Genomic DNA, 15,278 nt, shown 5'->3' on the forward strand with positions numbered 1-15,278 from the left:
CAATTTTACTTTAAAAAGTAACTAAATTTTAGAGAAATTACACTTGTAAAGTGAGTAATGATATAATATGGTCAAGAATTGTATTTAGAAAAGTATGAAAATAGGTTGCTATGGACAGTAAACTGTATAATATTAATAGCTCATTTCAAAATAGAGTGTTTCCTGCTGTGGTCAGTTTTTAACTGTAGAAGATGAGATGAAAAGTTAGTTATGCTGGACTAAGATGAACTCATTCAAGAGATACTTAGGGAAAAGGTTTTAAATAGTTATAAGTACATGGGCGTAATGAAACATTGAATTTTAATGGCAATTCCTTTTCTAAAATTGTAAAACATGCTTATTTATCTACTAATACATTCTACATAGGAAAATTAGGATTTACAGAAGTGAAAAGTACATCTGTGTTTCTAGGGAGTGGAAATAAGACAAGGGTGAGGAATAGTAAGATTCAAAAACCAATAGCAAAAATAGGTGAATTAAGAGTTTATGGATAATGCCTGGTTGGTTCATAGTAGATTGAGTTAGTGGATTTGGGCAGAGTGCTCAAGATTTTATGGTTCTTTGTGCCAGGAATGAATGTCTTCTGAAAATTTCTTTCTATTTCAAAGCTTCAGATTGTTGGCTTTTATTTTATATATATATATTTTGTTTGTTTGTTTGTTTGTTTAAAAAGATGCTATGTTGCTCAGGCTGGACTCTTAACTCTTGGGCTCAAGCAGTCCTCCCACCTCAGCCTCCTAAGTATCTGAGACTGCAGGTGTGCCAGTGCACCTAGCTATTTTATTTATTTATTTTTTAAACCTTTCTATTATGACAATTTCTACATATTAAAAAGCAGAAATATTAGCATAATGGACTCTCATGTATCCATTCACTTAGATTTTAACTCAGTTTTAGCAGTTATTAAACTCATGTCCATTCCCTAACCAGTAAAGATGGGTTTTTTAATCTTAAAATTTTTTATTTGGAAGTAACAAAACCTACAGAGAAGTTGGTGTATTGGTGTGAAGTTGTTAAGTTCCTTGATTATCTTTCTGATTCTTGCAGAACCTGTAGTGATGTTATTCCTGATATTGGTAATTTGCATCTCTCCTCTCCTTGTTTTCTTTCTCTCTTTTTGATGAGGATAGTTAAAAATTATCAATTTTATTGATTTCAAAGAACCAGCTTTTAGTTTCACTTTTTTCTCCATTCTTTCTTTGTTTTTTATTTCAGTGATTTCTTCTGTGGACATTATAAACCCTTTAGTGGTTACTCAATTTCCCTTAGTGGTTTCTGTGTGGGAGTAATCTGCAGTTCTTTTTCTACTTAAGGTGAAAGCTAAGGTTGTGACCTTTCTTTTGGATACTAGAATTTAGTGCTGTATATTTTCTTCTAAATACTGTTTTAGTGACATCCCACAAATTTTGATGTCTTCATTTTTATTCAGTTCAGAATACTTTGTAGTTTCCACTTTGATCTCTTTGACCTGTGGGCTTTTTAAGAAGTATGTATTTTTGGTTCTTAATATTAATGTTTAAGAATTTTCTACTTAACCTTTCCTTTATTGATTTCTAATTTAATTCCATTGTATTCAGAATGTTCTTTGTATAACTTGAGTATTTTTTATGTCTCAGAATGTGTTCTTTTTGGTGAATGTTCTGTATGCGTGTTAAAAGAATGTGTATTCTGCTGTAGTTGGGTGGAGTCTTTTATAAATGTCAATTATGTTCACTTGTTCAGATCTTCTGTGTCCTGTTTTTGTAATCTGCTTGTCTACCGGTTATTGAGAGAGGAATATTAAAGTCAAATCTGCAATAAATCTGAATTTCTGTTTTTCTCCTTTTGGTTTTATCTGTTTTGCTTTAATATATTTTGAAGATCTAAGTACATACTTGCTTAGGGTTGTGATTTTCATCTTCATTATTTGATCCTTTATCACTGTGAAATGACTACAGTCACTTTAGTTTTATTTTGAATAGTGTTTACATAAATATCTTCCTTTTGTTTTTAGTTTACTCTATTTATTTATTTATTTATTTATTTATTTTTTGAGGCAGAGTCTCACTCTGTTGCCCAGGCTACAGTGCCGTGGCGTCAGCCTAGCTCACAGCAACCTCAAACTCCTGGGTTCAAGCAATCCTTCTGCCTCAGCCTCCCGAGTAGCTGGAACTACAGGCATGTGTCACCATGCCCGGCTAATTTTTTCTATATATTTTTAGTTATCCAGTTAATTTATTTCTATTTTTAGTAGAGACGAGGTCTTGCTCTTGCTCAGACTGGTCTCGAACTCCTGAGCTCGAGCAATACTCCCGCCTCGACCTCCCAGAGTGCTAGGATTACAGGCGTGAGCCACCTCGCCCAGCCTCTGTCTTTATATTTAAAATACATTTCCTGTGGGCAGCATATCATTAGATTATGCTTTTAAAAAATACAGTCACAATCTCTGTCTTTTAATTGCTGTGTTTTAGAACACTTATTTAATGTGATTATTCATAGTAGGTTTAAATCAGCCGTCTGGCTATTTGTTTTATTTGTCTCATTGTTTCTTTTTCCTTTTTTCTTTGTTTTGGTTGTTAGATCAATTGAGTACTTTTTAAATTCTGTTTCATAGCCTTTGTTGGCTTTTTAGCAATGAGTTTTTGATTTTAGTGGTTACTTCAGAGTTTATAGTATACTTCTTTATCTTAGTCTACCTTCAAGTGATATTCAACCACTTCGTGTATTGAATAAGAACTTTACAACTGCTTATACTTGTGTTTTTCACTGTTCTTTGTGCTATTGTTGTCATGTATATTTACCCACATAGTTACCAGTTCTGATATTCTTCATTCCTTCCAGGAGATCCATATTTCCATGTGTTATTTTTTTCCCCCTGCCTGAAAGGTCTGTATTTATTTATTTTTTTGAGTATAGATTTGCTGATGAAGAATTTTTTTCAGGTTTTATTTCTGAAAAAGTCTTTATTTCACATACATTTTTGGGAGATATTTTTATTGAGTATGGAATTCTCTCAAGTTTCTTTCTCTCAGTGCTTCAAAGATGTTGCCTCACTGTCTTTTCATTGCAACTGGATTGCAGTGATAGTTGCACAACTCTAAATTTACTATTAAAACTATTGAATTGTATATTTAGAACGATGAATTTTATGGTCTTTTCACCTGCATTGTTTTGGTAAAAACTCTAATGTTATTCTTCTCTGTCTTCGTTTTTATTAACATGTCTTTTTTCTCTGGATACTTTTAAGATTTTGTTTCATCACTTTTTTTGAGCAGTTTGATTACATGACTTGATATAGTTTCTTATGTTTCTTTGATTAGTATTAGTTGAACTTCTTGGATCTGTGGGCTTGTAGCTCTAATGTGGAGAATTTTGGCCATTATCACATATTTTGGTTTCTGCCTCCCCTGCTCTTACCTGTATATTAGAGTGCTTGACGTCCCATAGCTCACTGATACTGCTAGGATTTTTCTTTCCATGTCTTTTTTCTTTCTTTTCTGGATAGTTTCTATGACTATGTCTTCAAGTTTATTGGTTTTCTTCTGCTATGTTTAATCTCCTGTTAATCCTACCTATTGTGTTTTTCATCTCAGACATTGTACTTTTTGACTTCTTAAGTTTAATTCAGTTCTTTTTTATATCTTTCATGTCTACTTAATGTTTAATCTTAGTACTTTCTTTTTGAATAAATGGAATACAGTTATAATAGCTATTTTAATGTCCTTGTCTACCAATTTTTTAATGTCAGTTCTGGGTCCTTTTCTATTGATTGGTTGGATTTCTCACTATGTGTTGTACTATATTTTCTTCTTTGCTTGACTGTTAAGTTTTAATTGGATGTCAGACATTGTGACTTACTGAGCACTGGATATTTTGTGTTGTAGTAAATATCCTGAACTCTCAGGCAGGTAAGTTACTTGGAAACCATTTTATTCTTTCAGGTCTTATTTTAAAGCTTTGTTAGCTAAGAGTAGAACAGTTTTTGTTTGGGGCTAATTTTAGCCCATTATTGAAGCAAAAACTTTCTGAACATTCTCCCTTATTCCTTGTGACTAATGGAGTTTTCCGCTGTGGTTGGTGGAAACAGGCACTGTTCCCAGCTATGTGAGTGCTGGTGGTTTTCTCCTCTTAATCGTTTTGCATGGTTCTTTCCCTGGCCTTTGGTAGTTTCCTCACAGATAAGTACTGATCATCACTCAGCTGAAGACTTGAGGGGCACCGTCCTGTCTTGGTGTTCCTTCTCTGTAGCGATCTCTCCTCTGGTGATCTGACCTGCAAACCTAGTTGCTTTGGTGCCTCGGCAGACTCCCAGGTTCTTCTCCCCAGCTCAGTGAAACTGCTGGACTCCCTCTGCATTCCCTGTCCTCTTTTGTGATTTGTGAAGTCTTTTCAGTCTCCTGTGAAGGAAGAGCTCACCTAGTTTGCTTCCTCTCAGTTATCAGCTTCCTTTGTTATCTGATGTCCAATTCCTTGAAAACCATTACATAGTTTGTTTTGTTGTTGTTTTAGGCAGGAGGGCAAATATGGTCCCTGTTATTTCAACTCGATTGGAAGCAGAGGTCTCCAATAAAAATTGGAAGTAATTCTTTCCTCCAGGAGACATATTTTATGTGGTAGTGATAGGAAACGATCAGAATTGGTTATCAAAAATGGCCTCAATGAATCTTGAGTGATGATCCTGCAATTCATTCTAGAGCCTAAGGAAGAATCACAGACTAAAGGTTAAGAACTTCAGACTAGTATTCTTTAGTAAGAACAGTGTTAGAATGCCTTTGCCTTACCCTTTAAAGGTAGGACTGTGCAGGATTAGACCATACCTTACACATTTAGGCAACGACAGTTACTCTTTTCTATAGGGAGAGAGATGGGCTTGCTTATTCTCCATAGTCTACAGCAGCAGGCATAGCCCTGTGAGAATAACCGCCATCTCAAGTTGTATTGATTTGATGGATCATTATTACCATGGTGGAATATCTCTGGCTTTGGGACTGTAACACTGCTCTAGATGGAGAGGAACTTGTTACTAAACTGCCCAAAGGGTTTTGTATGGTAATGTGGCTTATTTTAGAGAGTTGGACCTGATACCTGTAAGGCTTCTTTTCCACAGCAGTATTTATATTGGTTTTGTTAATGATATAACATCAGGAGGTTCAACTGTCTCATGTGTGGGATTGCTTTAAAATTCTGTGTTTGTTTTTACTTGGCTTTTAATTCATATCATGTAAAAGTAGGTAGCTGTTACCATCTTAGCACCAATTTTTTTTGGTGGGGGTGGGGGTGGGGGCGGGGAACAAAGTCTCGCCTTGTTGCCCGGGCTAGAGTACCATGGAGTCAGCCTAGCTCACAGCAACCTGAAACTCCTGGGCTTAAGCGATCCTTCTGCCTCAGCCTCCGGAGTAGCTGGGATTACAGGCTTGTACCACCATGCCTGGTTAAGCACCAATTTTTTATGTTGTGTATTCAATATGTTTTTGAGTGCCTACCATGTTTCAAGCCTGTGGTGCACTAAATAGATGAATGTATGGAATCTGAAATGAGGGAAGTAATATTCCCACTGTGTCTTGCAGAGATCGACCTTGTCTAAAACAGAGGTTCTCAAAACTTTTTGGTCTCAAACCCATTTGCACTCTTAAATTTTTATGGACACTAAAGAGCTTTTCTTTATGTGGGCTATATCTGTTGATACCATGTAATGAGTTATGTATAATGATAAACTTATTACATGTTAAGTAACATTTTTTTGAAAATAATCTATTTTTAAAAAAAAAATTAGAAAACTGGCATGGTTTTTACATTTTACAGATCTCTTTAATGTGTAAAATGTAACTGAGTCTGATATTTGAAATACAGAAAAAAAAATGGAAAAATATGCCAGTGGGCTCAATGAATTTTCTCTCTGGATAAGCTTCATGGGTAGTCAGAAGCAATCAGCAAGTTGCCCAGTAGACTTGGCATGAGAATGGTGAAGTGAGTTAGTTGTGTGCTCTCCAGCAGGAGCACACCTACCACAGCAATTGACTCTTGGCCAGGGATTGCCATTCAAGTAATAGGCGCTCAGTAAATATTTGTTGCATGATTAATTTAATAATCTCTGATAGGTTTTTGGGTTGGTCTCACTGCTGGTGCTGTACCTATTTACTATACTTCAAGGGATAAATCTGAATTGTGTGAAGTACATTTAGCTCAAGATGATTAAACTAGGCCACTTATTTGAATCTGGGGAATGAAAATGGAAGAGGTTGTTTATAGTTCCTCTCAGAATTTAAATTGTTCTTTATCAATGCTGTTACTAGTATAAATTAATGAAATACGCCAAGTTTTGCGGTGGTAACATGGGTTCAGTAACTGGTATACCATTGAAAATGTCATTAGCAACAGTTAACACTTTAGTGAATACTTAAATGTCAATTAAATTTGATACATGTATCAACAAGATATCTCCCACCAGCAAGTGTTCATCATTGCCTTGGAAGAATTCAAATTTAATAAAAACATTTTAAAAGAACACTTTTATAATATAATAGACAATTGATAGGATGAAGTTTTACAGTCTACCAACATGTAAAATTAATTCACTAAAATTTGTTTCTTTTCTTCCATCAGTTATCTTCAACTGTTCTGAAGCACAAGACCTTTAAACCACTGTAGATATGGACAAAGAGGAAAGGAAGACTATCAACCAGGGTCAAGAAGATGAAATGGTAAGCAGTTTTTGTTATTTACTGTGAAGTATGAAGAATATATGTCTACACTTTATTATTCTAGGGGGAGTAGAAAAGTATAATTAAAAAACACGAGCTAACTCAATGAACTTCTTTTTTTTTTTTTTTTGAGACAGAGTCTCACTCTGTTGCCCAGGCTAGAGTGAGTGCCGTGGCATCAGCCTAGCTCACAGCAACCTCAAACTCCTGAGCTCAAGCGATCCTCCTGTCTCAGCCTCCTGAGTAGCTGGGACTACAGGCATGCGCCACCGTGCCCGGCTAATTTTTTCTCTATATGTTTTTAGCTGTCCATATGATTTCTTTCTATTTTTAGTAGAGGTGGGGTCTCGCTCTTGCTCAGGCTGGTCTCGAACTCCTGAGCTCAAACGATCCGCCCACCTCGGCCTCCCAGAGTGCTAGGATTACAGGCGTGAGCCACCGCGCCTGGCCTCAATGAACTTCTATTCTCAGCCTGTGTTTTTGAATTGGGATCATATAATATCTCTATTTGTTGGTTTTAGTTTCTATTTTTATTTTTAAAATTTTTTTCTTTTTTATTTATTTTTATTTTATTTTATTTTTTTAGTTTCTTTTTTCACCTGTCAACTCTTAAAAACTTAGGGAGCAGGCTGGGCGTGGTGGCTCACGCCTGTAATCCTAGCACTCTGGGAGGCCGAGGTGGGTGGATCGTTTGAGCTCAGGAGTTCGAGACCAGCCTGAGCAAGAGCAAGACCCCCGTCTCTACTAAAAATAGAAAGAAATCATATGGACAGCTAAAAACATATATAGAAAAATTAGCCGGGCATGATGGTGCATGCCTGTAGTCCCAGTTACTCGAGAGGCTGAGGCAGGAGGATTGCTTGAGCCCAGGAGTTTGAGGTTGCTGTGAGCTAGGCTGACGCCACGGCACTCTAGCCCAGGCAACAGAGTGGGACTCTGTCTCAAAAAAAAAAAAAAAAAAAAACCCGCTTCGGGAGCAGTATGTTCTTGCATTTGGTGATTTAAGAGGTTGTGTTAGCTAATACTTAAATATAATCCCAAATAAAAATTTCTGATTTGATTTATAAAATATTTTAAAAATCAGTGTACTAAAAAAGCTTCTCCATTTTTTGTTGGAGTGGAGCCAGAAGTATGTCAGATAAAATTTAAGAGGTCCTATGAAATGTAAAGTCAGATAATCAAGGAATAAATTTGTAGTATAAGTATGTCCCAAATGTTACGTACAACAAACAAATTAATGTTATTTACTTGAAATCTAAATTTAACTAGATCCTCTGCATTTTCATGTTTTAAACTTGGCAACCCTTGTTGGGGCCAGGAGGAAGTAACCTGAAAGATTTGAAGTAATTTGGGTCAAATTCTTAAGTCACAGTGGTATTGGGACAACTAGCAAATCACTTGCGGAAAAAAAAGTTAAAATCTTGATCTGATCTAAATGCAGTGTGACATTCTGGATTATATCCTGGTACAGAAGTAAGACATTACTGGAAAACTGGTGAAATCCTACGACTGAATTTAGTTAATACTAATGCCGTAGTGTTAATCTTTTGATTTTGACAGCTGTACTGAGATGTTAACATTAGGGGAGACTAGACAAAGAATATACAGGAACACTGATATTTTTGCAACTTTTTAATAAGCCTACGATTATTCTAAAATCAAACATTTATTTTAAAAAAACCTACCTCATTACAAAATAAATTTTGGAAGAATGAAAAAGGTATGTAAAAATAAAATTTTAAAAGTTCTAGAAAAATATACTAAATACGATACACTATGTCAGTGGGAAAGAACTATTAAATATAAAACCATAAAATATAACTTTGACAATGAACTTGTCAAAAACAGAATTTAAAGGTAAATTATGGATTGGAAAACTATTTACAGTTCATTTGCAAGACAATAGTACCCATCTGAAAAAAAAGAACTTTGGAATTTATCAGCTATATGATTTGATAATTGTGTGGTCACTGTCCATGCAGGAGATTTATGGCTACAATTTGAGTCGCTGGAAGATTGCCATAGTTTCATTAGGAGTGATTTGCACCGGCGGGTTTCTCCTCCTCCTTCTCTATTGGATGCCTGAGTGGCGGGTGAAAGCAACCTGTATTAGAGCTGCAGTTAAAGACTGTGAAGTGGTGCTGTTGAGGACTACTGTAAGTCCACGTATTTACTTATAGCTGATTATTTGGGGAGTAAAAGAATGTCTTTGTATGTAGACATATACAGGATATAATGTGGAGTGCTAATTCTTATATTTCTAAAATATGTCTGTTTGAAGTGAATATTATTACAGTAATTAGAGTTTAAAGGAATCTTAAAGATGATCAAATTTACCCCCTTCAGCTTTTGATTCCCTGAGAGATTAGCTACTTGTCTAAGGGACTGGCCCTTCAGGACTATAATTAAGATCTCTCATTCACTAGGCCAACTGCTAGAGATGCTGCTGCATCTCAGGCTTTTTTTTTTTTTAAATCCTAATTGGAAGCATTTTGTAAGAGGCTTTAAATACCTAGTGTCAGCATACACATTGATAAATTAAGGAATTACTCATGATCTTTTATGGAATATTGATGTGTCTTTTGGTGAAATATGTCATAAAATTGTGAGCACTTAGTGTTTGAATTTAACATCTTTATGAAAAGGTTTAATATTAATATTTAGTGAGTAGGAAATGATGCTTTCTCAACTAGAGATGAGTAAATAATATTATGTAAAGAATGGAAAGTAAATAAAAATAGAGGCTGTTAAACAATATATATAATTGACTTGTTACCTCTCTCCCTTCCTCTCTCTTCTAAGGATGAATTCAGAATGTGGTTTTGCGCAAAAATCCGATTACTGTCTCTGGAAACTCACCCATTTTTGAGTCCAAAATCTACAGCTAATAAGGTTTCTAATGGCCATGCAGTTCGCTTAATTGAGAATCCAGCTGAAGAGAACAGGCATGAGTTGAGTAAATATCCACAGACTCAGTTGCAACAGGTATAGTGATTTAGTGTCAAAGTTTTGTTAAAAACCAAAATTGTTTCATTTTATGCTGTCAGGTATAGCTTCTAATTTTCTGTTTGTAGTTATTACTGCTTGAGGTAAATTTACATGCATCTAAAATACTTATAACACAATTTAGGTATTAATAGAAGTAACAGATTACAGTCACAAGTGATGATATGTTTTTTCATATAACATTTGTGTATGTTCTACAGATTCGTTATTTCACCCACCATAGTGTAAAGTATTTCTGGAATGATACCATTCACAATTTTGATTTCTTAAAGTAAGTATCTTTCTTTTGTTTGGGTTATATTGTAAATGCCTTGAAAATGTTCTAGATACAAATAATTCATTTTAATATTACATAAAATTGAAGAGGTTTTTATTTCATAACTTTATTCACTTAACTAACAACTCCCTGGTGTTATTTGAAGGCTCATTAATGGCTTTAAAATAAGTCCCATGTGCAACTTGTACCGTGGCAAAATTTACATAGAAGAATCAGTATGATGCCAAAATTACTGAGTCTGAATTCTTTTCAGTTTCACCTCAAAGTGAATTTTGAGTACAGCTCATAGCCTATATTTTAACGTAGAGTATCTGAATCACCACCTTTTAATTTGCTGACAGTTACATCCAGTTGTACTTGAGGAATGCAGTAGTAGACAAATAGAAATTTGTCAGTTTTACTATGTGGATAAAGAATGGGACATTGTCAAATGTGTCACACCTTTGGGTAGGACAAATTGTAGTAATTCCTTCAAATTTATGTTATGTGGAGCACTAAATGAGCACTAAATTAATTAGAATTCTGTTTTTATTGCTGTTGTTAAAATGATTATTGTAAACACTTAAATATCATTGCTTTAGATTGCCAAAGGATTTCTTAATTATAGCAGTAAAAACAAGAATCATGTTACGAACATTCAAAATATTCGTGCCTGGATCTTTCTTCAGACATACTAAAGAACTGGAACATTCTGGAATGCATCTGGGCATTTCCACATGCCTCGTTCTAAAGACAATTCCTGATTAAGAACCATTGCCTTAAAGAAAACTGCTAGTGAGCTGCTTTTTTGTTGAATTTTTTTGACTTGGCACTAGTCCCTGCTGCCTTCTGGAGAAGTCATCAACCTCAGCGGGAAGAAATGTCAAACATATTTGCTGTGTGGCTTTTACCAGCCATAGAAACTTATAAAATTTAGACTTATCCCAGTGATAGCACTGAATCATGAAGCTTACCTTTCCTATCTGAAAAAAGGGGGAAAGGATTTGAATTAAGTATGTGTAAGATTCTCTTTGCTTTAGATTTCTATAACTGGTATCTCAGTTAAGCATAATTAAGACATTTTTGGAAAAAGTAGATATGTTAGTTGAATCCCACTTAGAATTATTACAGACTTTAGGCATTGTCTATGATTTATAAATTCTATGCTTCTGACCTAGGTGTTCCTTAGCTTAGGGAAGGATTTGGACTGGTGCTTTTGTGGAGATTGAAGAAAATGAATAGAATTTCTTAGTTTGAATAAAAAATTAAAAAGGAGAAACTACAGATAGATAAAAAGTAAAACTTGTTCATTTTTAGTTTGGAATTCTCAAGTTAGTTATGCTTTACCTCAAAGTTTTTTTAGTTTAATTATTGGTTCTTAAACCTTTGGTACAGCCTTAAAGGATAATGATAATAACTTGAGTATTTAGAGTCATCTTATGTGATGAATGCATTGGATAACTGAGAAGTTGTTGTCTTTGAGGCTTAGATTTAATTATTGTTTATCTTAATTTGAGACTTTAAAATTCTCATTCATTATATCTAAATTTTTGTAAAGGTTTCTAAGAAATTGTAAGGAAGTCACACTTTTAAAATCAGGCATATAGAAAAATGAGGCGTTAAGAAATTTGGATATTTTAAACATTGTTTAAAGTAAAAACTTTGGATTTATTTAGGGGACTGGATGAAGGTGTTTCTTGTACGTCAATTTATGAAAAGCATAGTGCAGGACTGACAAAGGGGATGCATGCCTACAGGTAATTTTTATCCAACTAAAGTTAGATCTATTCTCAAAATTCCTGAAATCACTAGTATATACAGTCAACCCTTTGCCATATAGTTATACATATTAATAGACATTTAAATATTACAGACAGAGCAGTTGAGAATGTATTGGTATTTTATTTGGGTAAGACTATCTCAGTTTTAAGAATTCTAAAAATGTTAAGGCTAATATTTTGAAGTTGATACCCCTGAAATTATACCATATTTCATCAATTCTAAGGTGCACATTTTCTCACATTTTAACATTTCTGAAATTGGCATGTGTCATACAGTTGGTGGAGTGTTACCTTTTACTTGACAGCATTTTTATCTTTCTTGATCATACGGAAAGTAATGGAATGTCTTATAATTGATAGCATCTTAGATTTTCTGAAATACCTTATTTGGGATTGTAAGCATGAGCTCAAATTTACAACAATGAAAATTTGTGAATTGGGAGACATAATCTTTTTAATTGTTATCCTTTGTTAAAGCATAAAAATATGCCAGGGTATTGCATATTTTAAAGATAAATGCCATTTTCAAGTTAAATTAGAAATTTTCTTGTACTTTTGTAGCATGTTCTTTCAAATGGTTAGAATACACAAAAAAAATCACTCATTCAGACTTCATAAAAGGCAAGAATTACTATATCATATATAATTACTATAAGAAGGAATTGAAGGATTTAAACAAGTTTTTAAAAGCATTTTTTCTTTTTCTTTTTGAGACAGAGTCTTGCTCTGTTGCCCTGGGTAGAGTGCAATGGCACCATCATAGCTCACTGCAACCTCAAACCCCTGGGCTCAAGCAATCCTCCTGCTTCAGCCTCCTGAGTAGCTGGGGCTATGGGGGTATACCACCACGCCTGGCTGATTTTTCTATTTATAATACAGATGGGGTCTCACTTTTGCTCAGGGTGGTCTCAAACTCCTCAGCTCAAGCAATCCCTCCCGTCTCAGCCTCCCAGAGTGCTAGGATTATAGGCGAGAGCTACCGTGCCTGGCCAAAAGCATTTTTTCTAAAAGTCAAATGCGCAGTGTTTTGGAATGAACACTCTTAGTACAGTATTCTTATTAGAAAAATAATAAAAGATCCCTCATATTTGGTTTCTTGCAAAAGTGAACTCTAAGATTATTGAATTGTTTTCAAGGTTGGAGAAGAGAACCTTTTGCTCATGTGGTTATAGACTAATGGGAAAGATAGTTGTCACATACAAAGATGTCAGGCAAAATGAAATAAAATGCTAATAGTAGTTATCTAATATTGACTTCTTGATTTAAATATTGTAGATAGAGAATTTGAATTGTAGAAGACAAGTATTTAGAAACATGAATTTAAGAGTAGTCCATGGTTTGAGCTTTATCTAATGCAATGCCTTTACTAAATTATACTATAATTATATAATATAATGTAATGCTATTGCTGTATTTTCCTATTATAGGAAATTGCTTTATGGTGTAAATGAAATTACTGTGAAAGTGCCTTCTGTTTTTAAACTTCTAATCAAAGAGGTAAGATTATTGAATATAACTCAACAGTTGTGATCAATAGATTTGTCAATATGGAAAGAGTTATTAAGTAACAAGATATTCTTGGTTTTCTGTTTCCCAACTTTTCTTTGCTTATAATTTTACTTGAAAATTAAAGGTGGAGAAAGAATTTGGGGCATGGATTTTTTTAAAAAAATTGTCTCATTTTGCTTTTATTAAATGTTGACTTGTGGCCGGGCGAGGTGGCTCAGGCCTGTAATCCTAGCACTCTGGGAGGCCGAGGCAGAAGGATTGCTCGAGGTAAGGAGTTCGAGACCTGCCCGAGCAAGAGCGAGATCCCGTCTCTACTAAAAATAGAAAGAAATTAGCTGGACAACTAAAATATATAGAAAAAATTAGCCAGGCATGGTGGCGCATGCCTGTAGTCCCAGCTACTCGGTAGGCTAAGGCAGGAGGATCACTTGAGTGCAGGAGTTTGAGGTTGCTGTGAGCTAGGCTAATGCCAGAGCATTCACTCTAGCCTGAGCAACAAAGTGACTGTCTCAAAAAAAAAAAAAAAAAAAGAAAAGAAAGAAATGTACTTTATTGCTAAAGCAGAATGCAGAACAGCTAAATTTATACACTTTAGCCTTTTCTAGCCGACTCTATATTTGGGTGGTATGAATATAAATGGATGCCAATAATTTAAATTAAGCTTATTTAGCAAAATTCTAGTAGTTTAATGATAAACAAGAATATGATAACATATTGTCCTACTCTTTAAGATAGAACATGTTGCCATTTGAGTACTATAGAATTTATCCTAAAAGTATCTTTTTGGTTACTTGTCAATGAAAAAGTGGAGAATCTGCGTGGTTATATCTCATTCAATTTGACTTAAAAATCTTGTTTTCTAGGTTCTCAACCCATTTTACATTTTCCAGCTGTTCAGTGTTATACTGTGGTGCACTGATGAATACTATTACTATGCTCTAGCCATTGTGATTATGTCCATAGTATCGATTGTAAGCTCACTATATTCTATTAGAAAAGTAAGTCCAAATTTATTATGGGTTTCACAACTGTATTTTGTAATAACATGTAAGCTGAGTATAATAGCTTGATATAAGGTAAATACTCAATGTAGTATTTTAGTTGTATGTACTGTTTTCTTCTCTTCTTACCTTTTTTGTTTGTTTGGGTTTTTTGGGGGAACTTGGGGACGGCAGGTATGTTTTAGAGTCAGACTACCACTTGACTGCTTAGAGGACAGAGATCTATAGTTGCTTATCACAGACTGGAATGCTGGAAGGCTGGTTCTACTGTTTCATTAAAACAGTCTCATTAAAGTTCTTATTTTGTCTTGAGATAAAACAGCAAATATTCTCTGACTCTCTGCCTCTTGACATTTTATAAAGGCAGAGTAGTATGCATTTACTGTATTAACTTACTGAGGGAGGAATGAGTTCATATGGGCTTGTTTTTAATTTCGTTTTCCTCTTTCAGCAATATGTTATGTTGCATGACATGGTGGCAGCTCACAGTACTGTGAGAGTTTCAGTTTGTAGAGTAAATGAAGGTAAGTACTTGAAGTGACCATTGGAAGAATAAACCAAAAAAGATACCCACTAAGCACTAATGTGTGAAGTAAGCCCAAGGTATTATACATATATTAGTGCATTCATTTTTTTAAGAACTAAAAATATATATTTGGATTCCTGAGTGTGTATCAAATTCATTCACTTATGTAAAATTGTATTTTTCTTTTCTATGTGACAGGCATTGTGCTAGGCTCTGGAGATTTCTTCTAGGGGCAGATGATAAACAGTAATAATAAAGTATGACAGATGCTGTGATAGCGAGAGGTCATTTACTGTAGGTATCAGGAATAGCTTCTTTGAAGTATTTTTAAGTGGTGACTTTGTATTAGCCAGATAAAAGGTAGGTGAGAAGTTGGTAAGGGGAAGGTGAGAGTGGGGAGGAGAGGGTTTTAAATGCCCGAAGGCCCGGCAGTTATTAGTAGGAATCATGTGGTCATGTAAGAACCAACAGAAATTCAGTATGGCAGATGCAGCAATTAATTGACAGCTGGGCCTTCTA

General features: G+C 34.7%; 1 protein-coding gene across 4 annotated transcripts in view; it reads left to right on the forward strand.

Moving 5' to 3' along the window:
* Positions 1 to 15,278, forward strand: part of ATP13A3 (ATPase 13A3) — an 83,776-nt gene that overhangs the window by 20,018 nt on the left and 48,480 nt on the right. For all 4 annotated transcript variants that reach the window (XM_069475198.1, XM_069475197.1, XM_069475199.1 and 1 more), the window contains exons 2-9: positions 6,583 to 6,680; positions 8,663 to 8,836; positions 9,483 to 9,665; positions 9,887 to 9,957; positions 11,619 to 11,699; positions 13,151 to 13,220; positions 14,096 to 14,230; positions 14,685 to 14,757. In XM_069475198.1, coding sequence (XP_069331299.1) covers positions 6,630 to 6,680; positions 8,663 to 8,836; positions 9,483 to 9,665; positions 9,887 to 9,957; positions 11,619 to 11,699; positions 13,151 to 13,220; positions 14,096 to 14,230; positions 14,685 to 14,757 — 838 coding nt within the window. In that variant the 5' untranslated portion in view covers positions 6,583 to 6,629. The remainder of the gene's footprint in view (positions 1 to 6,582; positions 6,681 to 8,662; positions 8,837 to 9,482; positions 9,666 to 9,886; positions 9,958 to 11,618; positions 11,700 to 13,150; positions 13,221 to 14,095; positions 14,231 to 14,684; positions 14,758 to 15,278) is intronic.

The sequence above is a fragment of the Eulemur rufifrons genome, chromosome 7 (assembly GCF_041146395.1).
Source record: "Eulemur rufifrons isolate Redbay chromosome 7, OSU_ERuf_1, whole genome shotgun sequence".
Classification (NCBI taxonomy): domain Eukaryota; kingdom Metazoa; phylum Chordata; class Mammalia; order Primates; family Lemuridae; genus Eulemur; species Eulemur rufifrons.